The 23,393-nt window shown below is 44.8% G+C and overlaps 1 protein-coding gene across 5 annotated transcripts; it reads left to right on the top strand.

Moving 5' to 3' along the window:
* Positions 1-850: 850 nt before the first annotated feature.
* UHMK1 (U2AF homology motif kinase 1) lies at positions 851-23,138 on the top strand. 5 transcript variants are annotated; one of them, XM_084850979.1, is made up of 9 exons: positions 851-1,112; positions 3,744-4,036; positions 7,648-7,839; positions 9,120-9,214; positions 14,206-14,282; positions 14,767-14,865; positions 15,361-15,449; positions 18,930-19,100; positions 21,550-23,138. In XM_084850979.1, exons 1-8 carry the CDS (start codon positions 866-868, stop codon positions 19,074-19,076), a joined length of 1,239 nt encoding a protein of 412 aa, XP_084707105.1. In that variant the 5' UTR covers positions 851-865; the 3' UTR covers positions 19,077-19,100; positions 21,550-23,138. The 5 variants fall into 5 exon arrangements, with proteins under 5 accessions (XP_084707105.1, XP_084707106.1, XP_084707104.1 ...); XM_084850980.1 differs by having other exon boundaries at positions 21,579-22,311; XM_084850978.1 differs by lacking the exon at positions 21,550-23,138 and having other exon boundaries at positions 18,930-20,559.
* Positions 23,139-23,393: the final 255 nt, after the last annotated feature.

Here is a 23,393-nt window from a genome sequence, read left to right as displayed (position 1 = left end):
CACCAACAGTGAATGCATAGCAAAACATAGCTTCGAATGGGATTGGTACTGCCTAATTATGATCCCTGGCTTGTTCTTGTCCATTTTCTTTCAACCAGAGACAGGAGACAATGTCAGCCTGTCCTGGAGATTTATGCTGAGCAGGATTTTGTATGGACATTCTAAGTTAAATTTTAAACGCCATGTTTCTTTAAATTGCAATCATTTACTATTAAAATACATGCTTCGTGGCCTTTCTTTAAATAGACATGAATTTCATTATTTAAAACGAAGATTTAAAATGCCCTTCCGCATGATTTTGAGGCGCCCTTTTGATTTCATCCCCCCAGTGAAAATTCCTTTCCAGAAGCGCAGGCTCGGTGGACCAGCGGCCGCGTCGCAGCTGCCTGTGCGCCAACCGCCGCCAGGCGAGGGCCTGCCAACCATCCCGCAGACACTCCGCCCCGCCAGGGTCGCCCTCCGGGCTGCTCTTCCTCCCCCCCAAAGCGGCCTTCTCCACTGCGCCTCCCACGCGGAGCGCGGCGCTCGAAAAGCCCTCCTCCGCATCGAGGGGGGCCTCCTCCCGCCAGAACTGTGCACGCATCTGCAGCTGCTCGGACGTCGGCCGAGCGCCTTCCCGCGACGGTGCCAGGGCCGCCCCGTGGCATCGCGAGTCCGTCCCGGAGAGGGCGCCTGCCGGGCCTCCGGCGCGCTGGCGCCTGCCCGGCTGCCCTCCGGCAACAGCGAGGCGCGGGCGCCGGGCCCGGCTCGGGGGCGGGCGCGCTGTCCGCCCCGCCGCGGAGCCGCCGCCTGACGTGCGCGGGGCGGGCCCGGCCGGGCCTGCGAGGCGGCGCCCGCGCTGTGCGCGCCTGGTGCCGGCCTCGCGATGGCGGCGGTGGTGGAGGCGCTGGGGCGGCTGTGGCGGGTGGAGGCCCCGCTGGGCAGCGGCTCGTCGGCCGCGGTCTTCCAGGCGCGCTGCCTCGGCGACCCCCGCGCCCCGCCGGCCGCCGTCAAGGAGTTTCTGCCGCCGGGCTCCAGGCTGCGGGCTCCGGGGAGCCCCGGCGGCTGCGGCGATTACGGCTTCCGCAAGGAGCGCGCCGCGCTGGAGGAGCTTCGGGGCCACCGCAACATCGGTGAGCGGCAGAGCGAGCGAGAGAGGCCACGGGGCGGGCCGCGCCGGGGTGGCGGGGAGCCGAGCCGAGCGGAGGGGAGGTGCTGGGGCTTGCCGCCATGGCCTGCTTGCCTGCAATGGGTGGAAGGCGAGGGGCTTCTGAACATGTACCGAGTGTCGTTTCGACCAACTCAGCGCCGCACGGAACCGGTGGCGGAGCTCAGCCGTGGACTGGCGCCGCGTACGTGCAAATTGCAGGGGCTCGGCCCCGGCCAGAAACCGCTTCTAAAACGCTGGAGCGGTCTGCGCGGGCGCAGAAGCAGGTGCTTCAGAACATGTGTAGAATGAGCAGCCTCCATTTCTCATTGTACGGAGATCGCACAGTCATCATGCTTTGAGGACTACAAGAAGGAAAACTTTTAGTCCCAGAAAGTCAAGAGAAAAGGGCGTTATCGTCTTAATCCCCAGACCCTGGTCCACGATTAAAAGCATCATTCTGCCCGATTTCCCATGCTTGGGGCAATGGCTTTTTCCCATAGAAGTGTCCTTATGGTCATATAATTTACCCACTGATTTCTGCAGCTCCTTGCACCTTTCTCTGCTGGTTGTGATGATTACTGACCTGACGGATGGAGGCTGCATGTGTCATCCGCAAAACCATGCTGTAGATTGTGCAGCATTGAGGGTAGTCTTGTCCCTTAACTTTAACCCCAAGTTGTGTCTCCAGCAGTTAGGAACTGGCTCCCGTCATTTTATGGGGGGACATCTGCATCATGAACAGACTGATTATCAGCTCAGAGACCTGAAGCAAAGGCATCTTCTATCTTGTGGTGGGACCAGCCCCAAGAACTGCTTAGGAAACACACTGTTATTCTATAGTTTACATCCCCCAAATCTGGAATTGTTCTAATCCAGCACCCATTTATGGGATTAGCAGTTGTTCCTTTGACAGTCAACATGTACTAGTCCTTTCCCTTCTTTAGGACCGTATCAGAGGTGTGAGAAGTGGCTAAGCCAGGGCACAGATAGGTGTGAAGTTCTGAGTCAGTTAATCTGATCTTTGGAAGGCATGTGGTACCCATGTGTAGCATGTGCTGGTCCTTTGGTAACTTACTTGGTAGACTGGGGAAATCACAGGGCCAGCACTGTTGGCGCAATTCAGCACTGTTGGTGTAGTACACTGAGGAATGGATATCCCAAATGTCAGTCAACTTGTTACTGGGGATGGTGTTAATGCTATTGATTACATTGTTTTTTGTCTAAAGCCTGAGCTCAAAACAAATGAGGCTCTAATGTGTGAACCAGTTTTAAAAATAAATAAATGAATGATGTGGATATGTTCTCCGGGGCTGAGACTAATGGTTCTCTAGAACCACATCTCAGTGCTTTCATTTTACTTGACTTCTCAAAGTTGCTGTCAGAGGTTAGTTTCAGGTGTGTATTTACCATGTGGTGGCTGCTTGTTAACACTTTGTAAGCTGCATGCAACCACGTGACTATCTTTTACTGTGTGGCCAATTAGGGAGGTGAATTCTTAGTACCAGCACCTTCATACACACATGCACAGGCACCCCAGCATACACCTAACTGGAAATGTGGTATCCCAAGGGCATCATAAAATTCATCACCTGGATAAATGCTACACATGATTGGTTCTGTACAAGGGATGCTTCCAGACAGATGGCTCCAAGAGCTATTAATTGTGCTGTTATTCCATCTCTTCTTCCTTAACAGATTTTTTGTGGAAAGAAAAAAAGATGGAAGTAACAATGATAAAACACAAAGAGGATTACAAGTGGAAGACAACATCACCTGGATCCCTGTAAAATTCCCTGAATGAGGCAGAGCAATCGCACGATAAACGCCGTGTCTGAAAGCACTCATGGCTGCATAAATCTACAAATGGCCACTATATTGTAAATGGGCATCTTCAGCCAACAGATAAATAACAGAGCGAAGTGATAGTAACCCATAGTGGTGGTTGGAGCTTTTGGAAACAAATTTCATTTGTTTCTGGGAAGCAATCCTGCTTCAAAATCAAGACATATTGTCTAAAATTCAGAAAGCTAGAGAATGTTACAGCTTCAGCTCTTCTTCCATTTAATATAATTGTCATGAAATTAACATGCAGTCGGGCAGATCCAGGGTTAAATATTCAAAATGGTTGCAGCATGCACGGGGCACACACCATGGCAAATCTTGGGTTAATTAACCCATGATTTGCCACCATTATGTACGAACAGGCCCTACGTGTGTGGATGCTTAATTTACTTCTTTGCTAAGAATGCTGACAATGATCTTCTCTGTAATGTAGCCATGCAGTAATCCAAACTAGAGTTTTATTTGTTGCAACATAAACCTGTGTCCTTATGTTACCACAAATCTTATTTGCACTTCATCAATTTCACTTTGACAGTCAGTATTGGGGGGTTGGGGGGTCAGGATTCACTTCCTAGTTAGAAGGTTAGCTCTCAGAAGAACTTGCCTGGCACTGGAGTAGACAGGCACCTAAGCCCATATGCTCTAGAAAAAGTGTCAAATAGGACTTTTTCTGGGAATTGCTGCAGTGCTCAAATAGAGAAATTCTTCCTAAGACTAGTGGTTCTATGCTGTTTAACTCTTGCCGATATTTCTTGATATTTTCTACTTGCAGTGACCCTGTATGGTGTGTTCACCAACTGTTCTTCTGCCAAAGGCCCGTCATACTGCCTTTTATTAGAATTGCTGGATGTTAGTGTGTCAGAGCTGCTTGTGCATTCCAGTCAGCATGGCTGCTCCATGTGGATAGCCCAGCACTGTGCCCGGGACATCCTGGAAGCCCTGTCATTTCTCCACCACAAAGGTTATGTGCACGCAGATCTGAAGCCGCGCAACATCCTGTGGAGCGCAGAAGAGGAATGCTTCAAACTCATTGACTTTGGACTCAGCTTCAAGGAAGGGAATCAGGTTGGTCACACTATCCTAAAACCTCTTCAGCATTATTTCTGGAGATCTGTCTGTGGAGGCAAGTAGTTCAACAGAGAGGTAACATGGATGCAGGAAGTGAGGCTATGTGTTTTCTGGTGGCCTCTGACATTTAAATCTAACTCTGGTCTCACACCCTTGCATTTGCCAGGCTTTCCCTCCTGGAAACCTATGTCCTCTGCTGGAGGAGATGGATGATAGTTGTTATTCTTTTCAGGAAGTTGAAAGAGGGATTTGCTGCTTGTGTGTATACTTCATCCCACTTTTGCTTCTAGTAAACAGGTTTTGCAGGTGGTTTAAAAAAAACTGCTGGGCAAAAGAAATATGCAAATATACTATGGGAAATGAAACTTATCCCAAAAAAACTTTCAATCCTGTAAAAAAAAAAGCTCTTGTCTATCTAAACACAAAACTGTTTACAACTCTATCAGCTAGAAACAAGATGGTGTGTGTGTGTGTGTACATGCATATAGTCATGTGAAAAAGAAAGTATACCCTCTTTGAGTTCTATGACTTTACGTATCAGGTCATAATAAGAATCATCTGGTCCTTAGCAGGTCTTAAAATTAGGTAAATACAACCTCAGATGAACAACAGGAAAGGAAAGATTCCTCCTGTGCAAGCACCGGGTCATTACTGACCCCAAGAGGGACGCTGCTTGCGCTGGTGTTTTCATGGCAGACTTTAGCAGGGTGATTTGCCATTGCCTTCCCCAGTCATGACTACTTTTCCCCCGGCAAGCTGGGTACTCATTTTACCGACCTCGGAAGGATGGAAGGCTGAGTCAACCTGAGCCGGCTACCCGAGACCCGGCTTCTGCTGGGATCGAACTCAGGTCATGGGGAGAGTTTCGGCTGCAATACTGCCGCCTACCACTCTGCACCACACAAGGCTCTTTCAGATGAACAACAACACATGACATATTACACCGTGTCATTATTTATTTTACAGAAATAAAGCCAAAATGGAGAAGCCATGTGTGAAAAACTAAGTACACCCTTACTGCTTCCATAGGTATGAAGAGGCTAGTAGCAGCCAGGTGCTGCTAATCAAACGCCCTTGAGTAATTGATCATCAGCAAGTGCGACCACCTCTGTAAAAGCTGAAGTCTCAGGAGTTTGCTGGTCTCGAGCATTCAGGTGTGTGTTAACACAATGCCAAAGAGTAAAGACATCAGCAATGATCTTAGAGAAGCAACTGTTGCTGGCCATAAATCTGGGAAGGGTTATAAGGCCATTTCCGAACAATTTAAAGTCCATCATTCTACAGTGAGGAAGATTATTCACAAGTGGAAAACATTCAAGACAGTTGCCGATCTTCCCAGGAGTGGACATCCCAGCAAATTCACCCCAAGGGCAGACCGTGCAATGCTCAGAGAAATTGCAAAACATCCAAGAGTTACATCTCAGACTCTACAGGCTAGCATGTTAAAGTTCATGACAGTACAATTAGAAGAAGACTGAACAAGAATGGTTTGTTTGGAAGGGTTGCCAGGAGAAAGCCTCTTCTCTCTAAAAAGAACAGCAGTACAGCTTAGGTTTGCAAAGTTGCATCTGAACAAATCACAAGACTTCTGGAACAATGTCCTTTGGACAGACAAGACCAAAGTAGAGATGTTTGCCCATAATGCACAGCGCTACATTTGGCAAAAACCAAACACAGCATATCAGCACAAACATCTCATACCAACTGTCAGCATGGTGGTGGAGGGGTGATGATTTGGGCTTGTTTTGCAGCCACAGGACCTGGGCACCTTGCAGTCATTGAGTCGACCATGACCTCCTCTGTATACCAAAGTATTCTAGAGTCAAATGTGAGGCCATCTGTCCGACAGCTAAAGCTTGGCCGAAATTGGGTCATGCAACAGGACAATGAACCCAAGCACACCAGCAAATCTACAACAGAATGGCTGAAAAAGAAGAGAATCAAGGTGTTGCAATGGCCCAGTCGAAGTCCAGACCTCAACCTGATTGAAATGCTGTGGCGGGACCTTAAGAAAGCTGTGCGTAAACAAATGCCCACAAACCTAAATGAACTGAAGCAATGTTGTAAAGAAGAGTGGGCCAAAATTCCTCCACAACAATGTGAGAGACTGAAAAAGTCATACAGAAAACAACTACTTCAAGTTATTGCTGCTAAAGGTGGTTCTACAAGCCACTGAATCATAAGGTGTACTTAGTTTTTCACACATGGCTTCTCCATTTTGGCTTTATTTCTGTAAAATAAATAATGACATGTGTAATATGTCATGTGTTGTTGTTCATCTGAGGTTGTATTTACCTAATTTTAAGACCTGCTAAGGACCAGATGATTTTTATTATGTCCTGATACGTAAAACCATAGAACTCAAAGAGGGTGTACTTTCTTTTTCACATGACTGTGCATACATTCTTTTATTAAAATATACCCCGAATCCATTATGGAAAGAAAGAAACTGGTAACTTTGATGCGACTTTCATCACTGTTGACCAATGATTGCCAGATTTTGTGGTATTTTTAGTGTGCTAAAGTACTTTTAAATCATTCTTGGTTATCTTCATTCCTCTCCTAATAGTTATATAATATGATTTTACTGGTGGTGAACTGAGTTTGTGACTTGATTGGGATATCCAGCAACTTCATGGCTGGCAAGTTAACACAGATCTGCAAGTTCAAAGTCCATTGCTCTAGCTATGCACCAACCCCATGCAGTCCTGAAGTTGAAACTGAAGATTTTGATGTCCGTTTTGATGTTTATGTCTATGTCTTTGAATAGATTTTGACATCCATGATTTCTAGAGTGATGAAATAAGTGTAAGCAGCTACAACAGGTAGCAGTATTCAACTTCTCACCTGGAGATCCATGCTTGGAGTCCCTCATCCTGCTCCCTGGCAATAGATTAGTTTTAGTGGTCAGTGGAGGCTGGTGGCTCTGATTTCAGTGGGGCTGTGTTCCATTCTGGGTTTTAATCGGAACCAGCCAGAACTCTAAATGAGCAATCCAAGGTGCTGAACCCAATCCTCAAAATGGGTTCAGCACCTCAGGTAGCTCTTTTAGAGTTCTGGCTGGTTCTGACTGAAACCCAGAATGGAATCATAGTCCCACTGAAATCAGAGCCACTGGCCTCCACTGGTAGTGGCTGAGAAAATGGTCTCCACACTCAGCCTAACTGCCGTATAATCTTTGGGTTTGAGAGTGTTACTCTGTTCCCTTTCCAGAGATCTCGACACATGACTTTCAGTTAATCATACTTCAGTATAAAGTTCATTTGATTCCCATAAACTAACATTTAAAGTTATGCTGTGGTAGTTTTACCATGGCAGGCAGATACTCCTTTTTACTTCCCCATGAAACAATATAAACTTAAACCACAGCACAGAATTTCTGTGTAGCTGCTGTTTGGGAGAGTATACTCCTAAAATAGTTCCCCGACAAACTGTTGGGAGTAGCAAAAGGTAGGCATTTCTTCTCAGAAGCTTTTGCTTTGTATGAAGCAAGCTAAATAGGCAGTATCCCTGGACCACTGTAAAACATAAGGCTATATAAAGCTGCAAAACCAGCATGGTACTTGGTTATTATTTCATAGTCTAAAGAAGCCTTTGATCTTCAACAGGATGTGAAATACATTCAAACTGATGGTTACCGGGCTCCTGAGGCTGAGCTGCAGAATTACCTATCCAAGGCTGGAATACAAAGTGGAACTGAATGTACTTCTGCTGTAGATCTTTGGAGTCTTGGAATAGTACTACTGGAGATGTTCTCAGGAATGAAACTGAAACATATTGTTCAATCTCAGGAATGGAGGGTGAGTAACTTTCCAGCAACTGTGCAGAGAAATCAGTTAGTTTTTGAGGGTTTTGTCCCCAGAAGATTTCTTCAACTTTGGTAGCAATCTCTCTTCAGGAACTTTAAAAAATCGTATTTAAGGAAGGCAGCACCTTCTATGGCTTCAATGTGCCTTAATGGACAGATGGCCTCCCTGACCAGAGCCAGTATGAAATAAGCAACAGCTTGGGGGTAAAAGCAGAACTGAAATTAACAGGGGAGCATAGGAAGCTGCATTATACAAAGCCAGGCCATTCTAGCTCAGTGTTGTCCTACACTGATGGGCAGCAGCACTCCAGGATTTCAGACAAGAGTATTTCCTGGCCCTACCTGGAGGTGCCAGTGATTGAACTTGGACCTTTGGCATGCAAAGCGGGGGCTCGACCAGTGAGCTACAGTCCTTCCCCGTAGTGTACGTATAGAGGCTTTGCTTTAAAGTCATAGCTTACACGTGATGCCTTTTGCGTCTGCCAACCTGATGACAGAAGCTGCTCACTGCTTCCTCAGCCAGGAGAGTTGTGCCTTCCTTCCAGGGTGGGCAAGGGACTCCCACGCTAGCAGTCACAGGGCAGTACCAGAAGATCATCAACTCTGCTCCATTCCCTAAGGTAGAATCCTCCACAGACTAGAACCTGGGCTCCCATCCACACAACCATAGTGTTCCACTGTGTGCCTTAGCGCTGGCTGAACTGGAGGCTCTCATCACTGGAAGAGAACAGTACAGGTGGCTGAAGAGAATGGAGGCACAGCAGCGATTATCGGCGCTAATTTTCGGAATGGATGAAATATACTTAATGTGCTACAGCAGGGTGGGTAACATGTTTTAGGTGGGGACTGAATTGTCTCCCAAGGGACCTTTGTGGACTGGGTGAGTTCACTGGGCGGGGCGGGTGACATCATTGCCCCACCCATTTTGCCTCTTTCCATGCTGAAAGAAGCATGGAGAAAGGACCTTGGCCTGTGTCAGGAGGAGCAACGGGTACTCCCCTGTGCAGTGTTTGCCCTGCCAGTTGGAGATCAGAGATAACAGCAGGCCAAGCTCCACCCCCAGAGGAATCCAAGGGGCCACCACAGGTCAGAGGTTCCCCATCCTGGTGCTACAGTTTCATTTGCTTTAATAGGAATTAGTACTGTTGAACATTTTCTAATATTATCCTAACTTTGAGATCTTGGAGCATTAGCCAACTCTGCTACACCCTGATAGATCCCTGGTCTTTTAAGAGATTTTGTTTTCCTTTTTTTTCTTCTTCCTGTCTCTAGGGAAATAATTCTGCTATTATTGATCACATTTTTGCCAACAAAAGCGTGGTGAATTCTGCAATCCCAGCCTATCACCTCAGAGACCTTCTCAAAAGGTATTGCTGCCCCTGTTAGTTTGAAAGGAGAGTTACCTATGAATTGTCTTCTAGAGGATTTCATCCTGCAGCAATAGCCAAGCCCTGTAAATGCAGTTCAGGGTACCCGCCAAGGGTGTGGAATTGTCATCCTTGAAGGTTTTGAAGAAGGGGTTCAACAGCCACCTGTCAAAGATGGTTCAGGATATGCTATAGTAGAATGGTAGAGAGATGATCCATTCGGTCCCCTCTGGTTCCCATGCTTTGATTCCAGAGAAGTTAGTTGTGTTAATTTTTCCTACTGCTTCTCTTAGCTCCATATTCTAAGTTGGTGACCTGGTGGAATTCCGCATGTGTAAACTAGCTAACCTAGGAACAGCACATGCTGTCCTCACACTTCAAATAGCAACTCTCTTGTGCCCTTCCATGCTTCTTCAATTGCCTAACAAAGGAAAAGTTCATCAAGGTCAAAGCTTCATTAGTTGGCAACTAGTACTGGGGTCTGGTATGCTGATTTAGGGATGCAAGAAAATCAAATCTCATGGGACAACGTTTGGAAAGCTGAACTAGCAGTCAATTTAACCATAAAGGTCATGTTTAAAGTATACCTTTGTTACTGTTTTTTTAATCACTTATAAACAAATTATGACAGAACACTTTTCTAGAAGTTAGCTGTGAAATCTAACCTTACCACAGTTTCAGTGGGCTTTACTTTTAATTGAGGATGTTCCGAATTATAGCTTTAAATCAATCGAGGTGGGTAACTTGTGGCCATCTAGTTGTTTTGGCCTACAACTCCCATCAGCCCTAGCCAGCATAGCCAATGGTGAGGGATGAGGGGAGTTGTAAGCGAAAACATCTGGAGGGCTACATGTTGCCAACCCCTGCTTAAAATGGATTTAAGTAATATTTAGGAACTTAATAAATATTACCACTTTTAAAAACCTAATAGCGGAATGTCTTCCATTCTGTTTTGTATGCAGAATAAATAAAATCCTATCATTCTTAATGTTTGTTTGAAGAATAAGAATGAATTACTTTGATTTATTTTTGCTCCATATAAAGCATATGGTTTCTTAGTTTAATACTCACCCAGGTAAAACACCTAGCTTTTAAAAGCTCATGTAAACTGAAGGTGTAGCAGCTGTGGAAAAGGCAAGTACCGAGTTACTAGGAAGGGACTGAAAATAAAACTGCCAATATCATGATGCTCTTATACATATCTACGGTGTAGCTGTACTTGGAATACTGTGTACAGTTCTGGTGGCCATATCTCAAAAAGGATATTGTAGAACTGGAGAAGGTGCAGAAAAATAAAACCTAAATTATCAATTGATGGAACATTTTCTCTATGAGGAAAGACTGTTAACATTTGTAGTTGGAATACCAGAGGACTGGGGGGGACTCTTGAAACACCATTGCTTCTGCATCTGTCTCTGCCGCCAGAACCAGAAGCTGTGATTGATAGCAGTGGCAGTAGCAGCTCATGGAGGAAGTCCTGAGCTGTGGGGGCTAACATCTGGCTGCTTCAGCAGCCTTTTACAGGAGATTCAGCTGCAGAGAAGCAGTGGGAATACAATAATAGAATAATACCTGAGAATATTTGAGAACTAGGGGAGAAACTTATATACGTCATTGCCCCATCTGAGTAATTCTCACCTATTTTACTGTATTTTAAACATATTGTAAGCTGCCTTGAGAATTTAATTAGTAGATGGGGTATAAATACCCCAATTAATTAATTAATTATCTTTTAAATTTAGAAAAAAGGCAATTTAAGGGTTGGGGGACCTGACATAGTGTGGAGAAAGTATGTAGACAGAGAGCCAGTTTTTCTCCCTTTAATTATATAAGATCACACAATGAATTTATTTGGCAGTAGATTCAACACAGATAAAAGCAAGTACTTAGTCACATCCCACATAATTTATGGAATTTGCTGCCAGAAGATATGGTGATAGCCACTAGCTTAGATGGCCTTTAAAAGGGATTAGACAAATTCTTGGAGGGTAAGTTTACCACTAGCTACTAGTCATGATGATTTATTTGTGTTGTAAGGTAGATATGCCACCCTTCTTGAAGGTTTCCAGAGCAGTTTACAAAAACAAGATAAAATACAATAAATTACAACATATTAATGATGGCTATATGGAACCTCCAAGTTCAGTGCAGTATGCCACTGAACACCAGTTGCTGAGAATAGCACTGTTGACTTCAATTGGAGAGCACAATCCCCTTCATGTCCCACTTGTGGGCTTCTCAGAAACATATGTTTGGCCACTGTGAGAAACAGGGCACTGGACTTGATGGAACTAGTCCACCCAGCAGGGCTCTTCACATGGGCTCCTCCTCCCCTCACAAAGTCCATTAAGGGCGCAATCCTATGCATGATTAGATGGGGGGAAAGTCCTACAATGGCTGGGGCATGCTGGGAATTGTAGGACTTTTTCTGACTAAATGTTGTGCCCTAAACCAACTACTTTGTGAGCAAGAGAGGAAGAAGAAGCAAATTGTCATGATCAACACCTCTCTAAGTAGTCTACTATTTTAATGACATATTATTGTTCTTATTGACCTTATCTAAGCCCAGGATAGGCAAAAAGTAGATCTCCAGATGTTTTGGACTTCAACTCCCAGCATTCCCGACCATTGGCCATGGTGGCAGGGGCTTCTGGGAGTTGCAGTTGAAAATGTCTGGAGATCTACCTTCTGCCCACCTCTGAACTAAGCCCCTCTAGGAGCCTTATCAACAGGATTTAAAAAATGCTTAAAATGTATACAGTGCTATATTCTTCCATGAGGGAAAAAAACCCCAAATGCCTTGCTTCATAACAGTAATTAATAACATAATGAGTGGATACAGAACCTGTCAAACTGGGCACTCAGAGTTGTGATTACCTTTTTTCAAACTGGGCTTCCAGAGTTTATTCAAGTGGTTGTCACTATGAAGTGTGGACACACCACCCACGCGTTCATGAAAATAGTATGCACAGCTCCTCAACTGTGCTAATATGAGTATGCTAACAGTTTTTGGTGTCTTTATTTCCCCCCCTTAAAACATAAACAGTGAAAGGAAGCTGTATGCTATTAAGTTGCCGTATTTTAGAATATTGACAAGTATTCCAGTAAAATGTACAAGTATACCAGTGCAAGTATTTACAAGTATTCTAGTAAAAAAAAATCTATGTGAAGTTTTGAATGCGTTTGAATATTACATTTAAACCACATAAAGCACACCCTGTTGAATCTTTTCCTACTCAATTCAACTACTTTTGGTTATTGACAGACTTTTCAGATACTTATACAGCATGTAAAATTAACATGGCATACTTTGTTTAGTTTCACTTACTTAAGTCAAATTAACATGCTAAATCAGACCCTAATCATGTTAATGCATTTGAAAAGTGTCCAGAAAAAACTCCACAAAAAGCAAAGGTCTTGGCTGTAAGAAAAATGCCAAAATCCATCTTTATTAGGCCAACCAAAAGGTCACAGAAACGTGCAAGCTTTCAAGATCTCATCAGGAGATGCCAGAAAAAGCAGGTTGGGAGAGGGGAGAGAGAAAAAAACTGAGTTGATATTGAAGTCATGGTGTCTGTATAATCACAGTCTTGAAATGGAGTCGGGGAGGAAGGATCTGCAGACATTCAAATGGGGGTCTAGCAAGTGATATGGTGGTTTCAGCTGCTCCTAGGGCTGATTGGGAACAAGAAAGGCAGCTAAAGTTTTGAAAATGAAAAATCCAGCTGTTACTCAGCAATGTCACTGTCTTAAGTAAAGCACATAGACTCCTTTATAGTGAAAAAGAGAGAGAAACTAGACAGTCTTTATATTGCAACCCCAACCCAATTTGCTTTTTGTAACATCTTGCCTGAGATCTTGAAACCTTGCACATTTTTTGGTGACTTTTTGGTTGGCCTAATGAAGAATGTCCAGAAAACCGTTAGCACTCCCCTATGCTGATTAATCCTTCTGGGTTGGAAGTGATGGAGGAATGCTAATGTCTCAGCGTGGGAGTCTCAGCACATAGCCCATCTCCTGTTAACAGGGTGGATCTGGCGATACAGTGAAGGAAGCAAGAGTTGGGCTGACGTTGCTAGCGGCCCCTCCAGCAGCCTCTACCACAGGGGTAGGAAACCCTTTTCTCTGAAGGGCCACATGCCCTGAGGGGAGTCTGCCAGGCCTTGCATGCTGGCCATGGGTGGGACCAGAGTGAAAAGTGGGTGCGGCCACACACACCCCTCTCCCTCTCCTTTTTCCTCGCCATCCAGTGGGCTGCCAGGGGAGGGACAGACCACTCTTGCCAGAAATCTGATCACTTGCAGAGGGTTTTTGGAATCAAGCCAAGGACCACGTGCTGTCCTGGTGCCTCAGGTTGCTGGCCCCACTTCCACCAGAAGCCCACCCGATGCAAATTTCTACCTCCCATTTCTCTGTTCCCTGCATCACAAATTGCCTGTGATGAGGGGAATGCTCATGTGTTAATAAATGGCTGAGGGCAATCGCTGGATGTATAATTAACCGGGTCTGTGCCCTCTGAGGCGATGATGCACAGGGCAACCCAACCCCAAACTCTGAGAAGCCTGCAGTGTGTAACAGTAGTTGATCCTGGAGGTTACCAGGGCATGGTTGTCCATGGCAAGAACCCTATTCTTCTAGAAAGAGATGCTATCAGGACATCCAGTGCTGGAGGCACTCCTGGGCAAGCCATCCCTTGAGAGTCAAATAGCAGTCTGGTCTCAGTCCTGAATTTCCATCCAAGACAGTGTGACTGAGTCTAGAATAGGCACCCCCCCCCCCCCCCGCCTTATTGGATTGCCTACTGTGAATGTGGTGGAAAGAGATAAATGTTTTATCTTCTTTCCCCCTCCTCCCCTTGCCAAAAAGAGAACTGAGATACATCCAAGATTGTTTTGCATTCTCTGTCAAGCTGTTGTCTATCCCAGCAAGGTGTATTTGTATTTTTTTTTAATCTTCTGTGGTCTTTCTGTTCACATATGTTTGCTTTCTAGCATGCTTCATTATGACCAGGAGAAAAGAGCTACTGCTGCAAAGGCCTTGTGCAGTCCATTCTTCAGCATTCCTTTTGGTAGGTTGTATAACATCTTGCTGTGTTTTGTAGCCACAGGTAAACCAGCCCTAACCCTTCACTCATTTTATTTTAGCATGTTCTATCCCTTTTCTCCATTAATGTGAACTGGCTAACAACCAACAATTTAAACAACAAAGCCATGCCCTTAGGGAAGAGTCTTATAGACCTTTGAGGGGTCCATTTGCATCTAGCACTTATTTTCTTTACATATATCCAGTCTGTGCAGTTGTACATTTCTGAACCAAGACTTGGTGACAGTGCCCACCCCCACTGCCCACCCCCACACACACACGTCCTGCCTCATAGATCTGAACACAACATGGCAGCATCTCTCTAGGTGTGTGTTATGGTGATTTGTACATGATAAGGCATGGTAAAGAAGAACAGAACTTCTAATACTCTGAAGAAAGGGTTGGGTAGACTCTAGAAACTGCCTACCAATTGCTGATTTCCTTTGATATAATTATTAATGTTTAAACAGCTCCCCATATTGAGGATCTGGTGATGCTTCCAACTCCAGTGCTAAGATTGCTAAATATTTTGAGTGATGCTTCTCTTCAAAGTGAAGAAGAATTTGAAGGTTAGTACACTCTCCATTTTCATGTAGCTCCTTATTCTGAATTACACTGCAGAATATGCTAGCAGGGTGGGGATAACTTAAGATGCTTAAACACTGGAGAAGACAACTCTTTCCAAGATTTCCCTGCTCCAGAGATCAGAAGCTCTGAAGGAAAATTCTGCTTCAAGCCAGGGGAGAAATAAATGTTGGGTATCAAGCCTGGACACCTATATATTTATCATGTTAAGTATTAGTGTGTACTAAATTTTATGTATTTATTAATTACATTTATATTCTGCCCTTCCTCCAATTAATCCAGATAAATGGTTTAGTCTTGCAACAACCCAGTGCGGTAGTTCAGGCGGAGTCATAGTGACTTGCCAAAGGCCACACAGCAAACTGGGTAGCTGAGCAGGCATTTTGAAAATGGGATTCCTGTTTCCATCCCAGTACTCTTTCTAGTATGCTACACTGGCTCTTGACCTTATGTTTTCAGTTGTCTTTCTAATTACATAGATATGGTGGATGACATAAGAGAAGAATGTTGCAAATATGGACAGATTATTTCCCTCTTTGTTCCAAAGGAAAATCCAGGCAAAGGTCATGTAAGTATTAGGCAGTTGAGAGGAATGTATATTGCAGCATTAATGTTTTGCTCTAACGTTGCAATGATCTGCAATTTCACCTTGGACTAATCTATGTGAGGTCCCCCCCGGCCCCGGTAATGGTAATGCATGGCTCACTCGCACACCACTCGACACATTCCCCAACCCATACTCCTCATGCTATTTTTGCCCTTATATTCCAGACTGTGGTGTTTTCTTATGTGTGACGTATTTATGTGTTAATATATTCTGGTGTGTGCTAACTTTGTGGTATTGTAACTTATTATACTAGTGGGGGTAGTTTCAGCCTACAGAGCTGGTCTGGCAACCTTTCTTCCCGCCTTCCTCCTTTCTTCCTTCTCCTCTGCTGTTGTCGCTGATCTGTGTGTTGTGTGGAATCCAAGCAGCAGCAGCTGGAACAGCAATGAAGGCAGGAGGATCAGGGCCATCTTGCCACAATTAGCACATGGAGGCAGCTGGCAAGCCTTGTAGTGTTTCCTGACCATGAACCCTTTGCAGCCCCACAAATGGGAGAAAAAGAAGCTCATCTTTTCAAGAGTACAGGGCAGCAATCAGCCTTCCTCAAGAGTTTTCCTGTCTGCCTGCAAAGCGCTTCCCCCCTCCTTTTCTCTCAGTTTTTGCCTTGTGCAAGGTAACAGGGTGGGAAATCAGTCTTGCTTCCTTGCACCACCATGCCTCCTTCCAAGAAAATAACGGTTGGGAATGACTTTTGTCTGTTGAGTGACACAAGTACTCTGCCCCCAGAGACCGTGCTTCCATGTAGAACTTTGTGTTCTACATTACATTAGTCTACAGGCTGCCTCACACGCAATTTTTGAGAAGTATCCGTAAAATGTGTTTGCACTCCAAAATTTTTAGTATACGCATAAAAGGATGTATTTTTAGGTACATGTGCTAAGGAGCAATGGTTGGCAGTAGCTTCCTTCTGCATCCACACATGCTAGGAAGCAGGGGCTTACCATGGCTTAATATGTTAAATGGCTGTTGGATGGGCTGAAATCTTGTGTTGTGTGTCCATAATGATCTCAGCGTAATCTGACATCTCCAGATATCTTGACATCTCCAGTTAAAAAGGATCTTGGGTGCTAGGAAAAACTTCTGCATGAAACCCTGGAGAGCCACTGCCAGACAGAGTAGACAATACCGGACTAGATGAACTAATGGTCGACTCAGTATACAATAGTTTTCTCTGTTCATATGTGGGTGTGTCAGTCGCGGAGTGGAACAATTTGGATCCCACCAGCTTGACCTCAGTACAAAGAAATTGTTGCATTTGGATAGCTTCTCCACTTACCAAATTATTCTGCATTCCCATATAGTTAAATTAGAATATTTGGATTTATATATAGAAGATGTAAACATAAACTTCTTCCTAATGGTGCTAACTCTGGCTTGTATTAGTTACAATTTTTTTCCCCTCTGAAGTTGCATTTCACACTGCTTTTCTATACACATTTCCATCCCACATCCTAGACCTTCCCTGAGTCCCCCAACCCTTAGGAGAAGCTTTTTAGAGACACGGGACTACAGTGGGGAAGAGGGGGCGGGGAACACCCCTTGTGTGTGTATCTTTGCATGAGCGCTGCATTGGATACAACCGCTTGTCTGCATCCTAAATAACCTTCCATGGAGTATCTGATGTACAATTACACTGAAAGTATTAGTGTCTCTTATTGCTAATATCCTGAATATTCTTATTGTTTCCACATAGAAAAAAAAACAGCAGCCAATTATTTTTCAATTTATATGGGAAAAATGATAACTAAAGAACCTGCAACATGGTCAGATATTGATTTTTGTCCGATTTCTGTTTCCAATACACATGGCAAGAATAAAAGCTTGCCAAAGGTGTGTCAGTCATGGAATAAGATTTAATAAGAATTAGAAAATGCCAGTTCCCTTTTAAAAGGTACCAATTAAAGAATTTATGCTTGTTTTCCCTTTGTGCTTTCTATCACTGGGTTCATTACTTCATTAAAGTCATCCCTGTATTATAATCTCATCTTCTGAAAGTCTTGTAAAGCCTCATAGAATGTTCTCTGGGTATGATTTGGGGTATAAATGTTAGCAATAGAAATCTTAAAAGAGCAAACATTCCTTTCAAAATAATAAACCAACTACTATAATCTTTGTTTTCAACCATAACACTAAATTAGATAGTTGGTTAAATAAATGTAGTCTTTAGATTTAGATGTACGTGGTGCATAAATCTTAACACTTCAGAAAGATTTACAATTAATCCTGTAGCATAGAGGCAATTATGCTCTTGTAACTGGAAGTAGATGTTTAAAAAATCAGATATTTCAGCAACCAACATCTCCTTGGGGGCAATAGTTGCATATCTGTTGGTGTTGTTTCTTTAGGAGTGAGAAAGTAATTTATTGCTGGCATGTACACGTATCCTTCAAACAAAATTGTATGCTATTGCATCGTATATTTTGAGCCATTATTTTAGCAGCATTATCTATTATTGGATCATGCCCTAGAAATACTGTACTATTAAGCAAATATAAAACTATCTTATAAATACACCTCTGCCTAAATCTTACAATATTACATTCTATATTTTGCCCACAAATTCTAGCAACATCTTCTGCTACCATATACACCCTTCAAAAATTAAAGGTAAAGGTAAAGGTGTCCCCAACCAGTCGTGTCCGACTCTAGGGTGCGGTGCTCATCCCCTTTTCTAAGCCGAAGAGCCAGCACTGTCCGAAGACACTTCCGTGGTCATGTGGCCGGCATGACTGAACACCGAGGTGCACGGAAAAATTACAGTATTGTAATATACTACCCTTATATTATACCCTAGCATAATGCTGGATGCTGTAGCAGTAGATTTCTCCAGCAACAAGGGGTTGGACTAGGTGATCTTTGTGGTAACTTCTAATTCTGTGATTCTTAATAGGGTAAAGCAGCATGAAATTGTGTTACAATCTTTTGTTTTCAATTAAATGTATATACCATATTTAATCTTTTGTTTCTTAACTCTTATCAGCATATAACAGCGATATCTTCCAAACACTCTTCATTAAGAAAAGAAATTCACATAAATAACTTGGAAAAGAAGGGTGATCAAACAAACGTCTCTGGCCTTCGCCTTGTGCTTGCCCAAAGGGCAAGTCCTCCTGGCTGCTCAGTGCTGCTGAGATCTCTCATAGTTACCATTAACTTTTCAAGTCTGAGCCTCAAGCAGTTCAAGGTGGGAACCAGCCTCTACCAGCCCCTAGTTCCAGAAACACCAGTTGCCAGGCATCTGCAGAAAGTCAGGGTAGCAGTTTCTTCACAGCAGGGTCCACAGAGACGGAATGGGAGCCACATCCCTTGCTAGCTGGGTCTCCTTCATGCATTTCCCTCCTCTTTTGCTCTCTGATTACTTTTATCTCTTGCTCACTCTAGAATAGGTGAGCCTGTAAAAAAAATACAAAGGAGATTAACATGCCTCCTGTTTCTTTTCAGGTCTTTGTTGAGTATGCAAATGCTGGCGAGTCCAAAGCTGCCCAGCAAGCACTGACTGGGAAGAGGTTTGATGGCAAGTTTGTTGTGGCTACATTTTATCCACTGAGTGCCTATAAGCGGGGATATCTTTACCAAACTGTGCTTTAGTCTACAGCAACAGTCAGGAAAGATGTACGTATCCAAAGCTGCCTGGCTTTGCTTGAGTGTTTTCCAGAGAGGGAATCCGTCTGTGCCCTTTTTCTTTCCCATTTTGTGATTTGCAGAAAAGGCCCAGATGTGTGTTTTTTTTAATTTTGCTACATATGAAACCTGCCTCCCTCTCTTCTTTGGTTTACTCTGTGGTAACCACAATGCTATGGAACGGACATCTGAGATTAAAAGCAAAGAAGGTTTCAGTGTGAAAGAAACTGTGTCGCAATGTTGCTGGTTAACATGAAGTCAGGCACCAAGCGCTGCGTGGTGCTGTGGAGTGTTGCTGTTGATGAAACACCACTGGAGCTCTTCTTTGGCAGAGAAGCAACAGAAGTTGCTCTTCCTGATATAGAGGACCAAGACTACAAATGCCAGCCAGCTTTCTATGCTTTCATTAGATCTGAGCCAGTAGGACTGCCTCTGCAGAGACTCTTAATAATGGGATTAGCAACCCTCCAATTAGAAAACTCTCTGGTTCCATGAAGAGGATCACTGTCTTAACAATAGAGATCCGTGGCAAGGTGGACTTACCAAATGCATTTGGTTATGTAGAAGCTGAGGCTGGACCAGTGACCGTTTATATTGCACTTGTAGTTTCTAGCTGTCGCTTGTAATATGCAGAGCCCTTTCTCTTGGGCACAAGGCTAGAGTTGACTGGATGTGTGAGCTTGTACTAGAAAGCTAGAGCTTTTCTCTAAGTACCCCTAAGGAGAGAGACCTTAAGTTTAAAGGCAATTCAGGTTTGGACACATTGTGTGTGCTATTTGGGATTCAGTTCCATTTCAGCCCTAGTGATTGAAGGGAGGCTCATAGCTAAATTATCCATAATAACTAGTAGAGGCATGGGAGGTGGGATTCTTTGCAGCTAAAGGTCTCTTAAGAATAGCACATTTGGTCCCAACAGTGTTGGCTCTTCCCAGCATCATCTGTAAGCTAAGCAGGTACCTTCATAAAGAATTTCATTCTGCTTGTGTTGATGCCATGTCTCTAAGACATTTGTGGTGTTGTCCGGTCCAATTCTTCCTGGGAGGCCTTCCATGGTGTCACTTTCCTGAACTAATTCAAACTAGTTTTTAGAGAAAATTAAGACCCTGATCTGGTAAAAAATCTTGACACTTCTGGAATTTGGCAACTGGTCCTGCCAGCTCAAGGCTTCAGATTTCTCAGCATTTTATGCATTGTTCCCATCTGCTTTTGCTGTTGCTACTGGGGATGTACTGGAGGTTCTGTGGACATGTACCGTGCTTCATGGCAACAACTTTGTCTGTTTTTATTGTGTTATCACCAAGTCCCTGTGGTTGGTCCTCCCTTTGTACACCTCACTTACTTTTTGTGGCCCTCTGTACTTCTCATGCTGCACATTAGGCAGAATTGGCTTGGGAAAGGACATGAAATCTAGAAAGAGGCTCTTTATTTTTAAATATATTCTCATCCCCTCAAAAAAAATCAACAGCTGTATTTTTTAAAATATTAACCCAGTTACACACATACACTCTACACACATCCAGGAAGCCTGCCTTTGGGAAATGTGAGGGACGTAGGGAGTCGGGGCCTATGGAGCCAGAGGGAGTTGGCTCTGTCCTCCCCTCGCCTTCCCTGATAGGAAAGGTGGGGGGCATGCAGAGCCTCAAGGAGTTTCTGCTTTGTACCTAGAGTACCCCAAAGCAGTGGCTCCCTTGGAAGCCAGCTCCACATGCCCCTCCCCTTTTTCTGGACCACGTCCCTGTTACATGGGCCATCTCTGATGCAACACGGAAGCAGTCCAGAGGTCAAAGGTCATTGGGTCATGGTTTCTGAAAGGGGGCCTTCCCTAGGACAGTGGAACAGGATCTCAGGCCCAGGTCTCAGTACAGTCCTCCAGGATTCCCCAGAGAGCCACGTCCCTTTCTGCTGACTAGGGATCATTTAGTGATTTCTCAGGTTTTGCCCCCCCCACCCATTCCAGAAGGTTGAACTGGCTCTCCAAAGGCTTAGATGCTGGCAGCGTGAGCGTGAGGCTACAAGATGCTGATCTGTCTGGTGCTTTGGCCCCACCCCTTTGGCCTTCAGCCCTGTCCCCATTGGAGCATGGCCCCTGAGTGCTTCTTCAAAATGGAATTTGGCCCTCCGGCCAAAAGAAGATTAACACCTCTTCCCTCTGGGAACGCTGGCCTGTGGGCCAGAGGTTCCCTGTGGCTGCTGTGGTCCTAGATGCACAACTGAGCTGCTGTTCCTGGTGTTTGCCTCCTGCTTTGGTTTCTGAGCTGTGACCTCCCCTAAGGCGGGCGGGAGGGAAGAAAGGATGTAGACAAAGTTCCTGTGCTTTCACATGGATACAGTTTTAACTGTAATGGGCAACTGCCAGGTACCAAGGACGGATGGCCAGCCTCTTAGGAAGAGAACAGGTTAATAAAAGGTACACACCCAGTTCACTCTCGCATTCCTACAGCTGCTTTTGCTTGTGCATTGGACCAGCAGAAGGCCAAACATCTTGACAAGGTGGCTTTTCCCGGAAAGAACCCCTCATGTTGGCCTGATTGGGTGCTGGTGCTGAGGATGGAGAGAAAGGGAGAGAAGGAAGGTCTGGCTACTGGAAGACCTGGAATCTAATTTCAAGATCGCACCTTTTCAAGGCAAAAGCTCAGAAGACTGGGATGAAATTTTGAGACGCAGAGGATAGTTTATGCTTTCTGAACTTTATCTATTCTGACATGTTTGATGAGCCCAGTCAGGTACCCCCTGGTCTCCCCTTTCCAAAGTTTCTGCTACCACCATCCTGCTTTGCTGTCTGAGCTTGCTTTTGGGCATAGCAATGGTACCCTGTAGAGATGCTGCTCTGCTAGCTGGAGGATCAGGTGTTTCTAGCACATTTTAAGCCAGAAGCTACAACGGCACTAACTGATGAAGGTCTTCATGCTATGATGCAAGGACAATGGCTCTGTTTGAAGACCAAATCAAAGTATAGCTTTGCACTTGCCAGGCCGCAGATCTGATCTGGAGACAACTTTGCTCCCAGCTAACTTCCATCTGTCTGCCCTGAGATAGATAGCAGCACCGCCTGTCTTGCTATATTTGACTGTTTCAGAGTGTTTAGATGTTCCATTTGCAAACTGTTCTGTACAAATGTCTGTTCAAATTATTTCAGGGGAACTCTGCTTGAAAAGATGGCAAAGTACAATTTCAGTAGAAATAAACATTTGTTCTGATGTTGAAATGCCCGTTGACCAGGCTACCCTGTTCCAGATTTGGTCGTGAGAAGGAATCCGGAATCAATGCTGCATTTGGGTTGGGTGGGGGAGAGTTCAACCAGCCCTTGGTCCCATGCTCAAAAATAATACCCAGCGTGTATATTGTGTTTTGAAGTGTTCAAAGCACTTCGTGTACATGAACTTAGTGCTGACACCAGGGGCATTGATGGAGCTGGGCCTGCCTGAATCCATTTCCCTTGGCTCTGGATATGTTCCGCAGAGATCTAAGTGTCCATTGGTGGCAACGGAAGGGTTTTCTTTCTGCTCAACTGCCATGGCAATTTTCAAGGGGGAGTGCAGTTTTAAAGGGAAGGGTTTACCTGCCTTCCCACATGCTGCAGTGCCCCCCCAACCCCCTCCTGCATGGCAATTAAGGGTAGAAAAAAATATTTCAATTGGTGCCAAAATGGCATGTTCCCTAAGCAGAGCAGCCAGGCAAGGTGGGGGCAGGGGAGAGTAATTCCAAGGGTATCACAGTTGGGGAGGGGATAACCTCCCTTCCCTGTGCACTGTGGGCCCTCCCGAATTCCGCCTCCCTGAGGCAATTAAGCGGGGGGCGGGGACGACTTCCATTGATACCAATGGGAAGTTTGGGCCCTGAATCGTTTGAGTGCCTAGCAGCGCCCTGGCTGACGCTGTCGGCCTTCTCCAAGTGCAAAAAGAAAGTGGGGGATTGATCAGAAAGCAGAGTTGTTGCTATCCAGCCTGGGAGTATCCGATGATCGAAATTGTGTGTTAATTTATCTGTCCTGTTGCTCTGAATAAAGCTTTCTGAAAACCTCCTGAAACGAAACGTGACGCCTGTCGTTGCGTAAATCTTTCTTTAACCTTAGCAGACATGGGGAGGCTTGATCAGGACACCGGTGATGGGCTCTTAACCTTTCATTCATGTGCCATAGGCCAGATGAAGACGCCCCTCATGTTTGGCTTGTGGGCTTCCCGGAGGCGTCTGGTGGGCAACTGAGAAAGAGGCTTGCTGGAGTAGGCGGGCCGCTGGCCTGACCCACCGGGGCTGCTCTTGCGTGACATTTGGCCCGGCGGGAAG

The sequence above is a fragment of the Heloderma suspectum genome, chromosome 4, assembly GCF_057233095.1.
Source record: "Heloderma suspectum isolate Gila_16-S chromosome 4, 16-S_ref, whole genome shotgun sequence".
NCBI classification, from domain to species: Eukaryota; Metazoa; Chordata; class Lepidosauria; order Squamata; family Helodermatidae; genus Heloderma; species Heloderma suspectum.
This window is presented reverse-complemented; position numbering and strand designations above follow the sequence as displayed.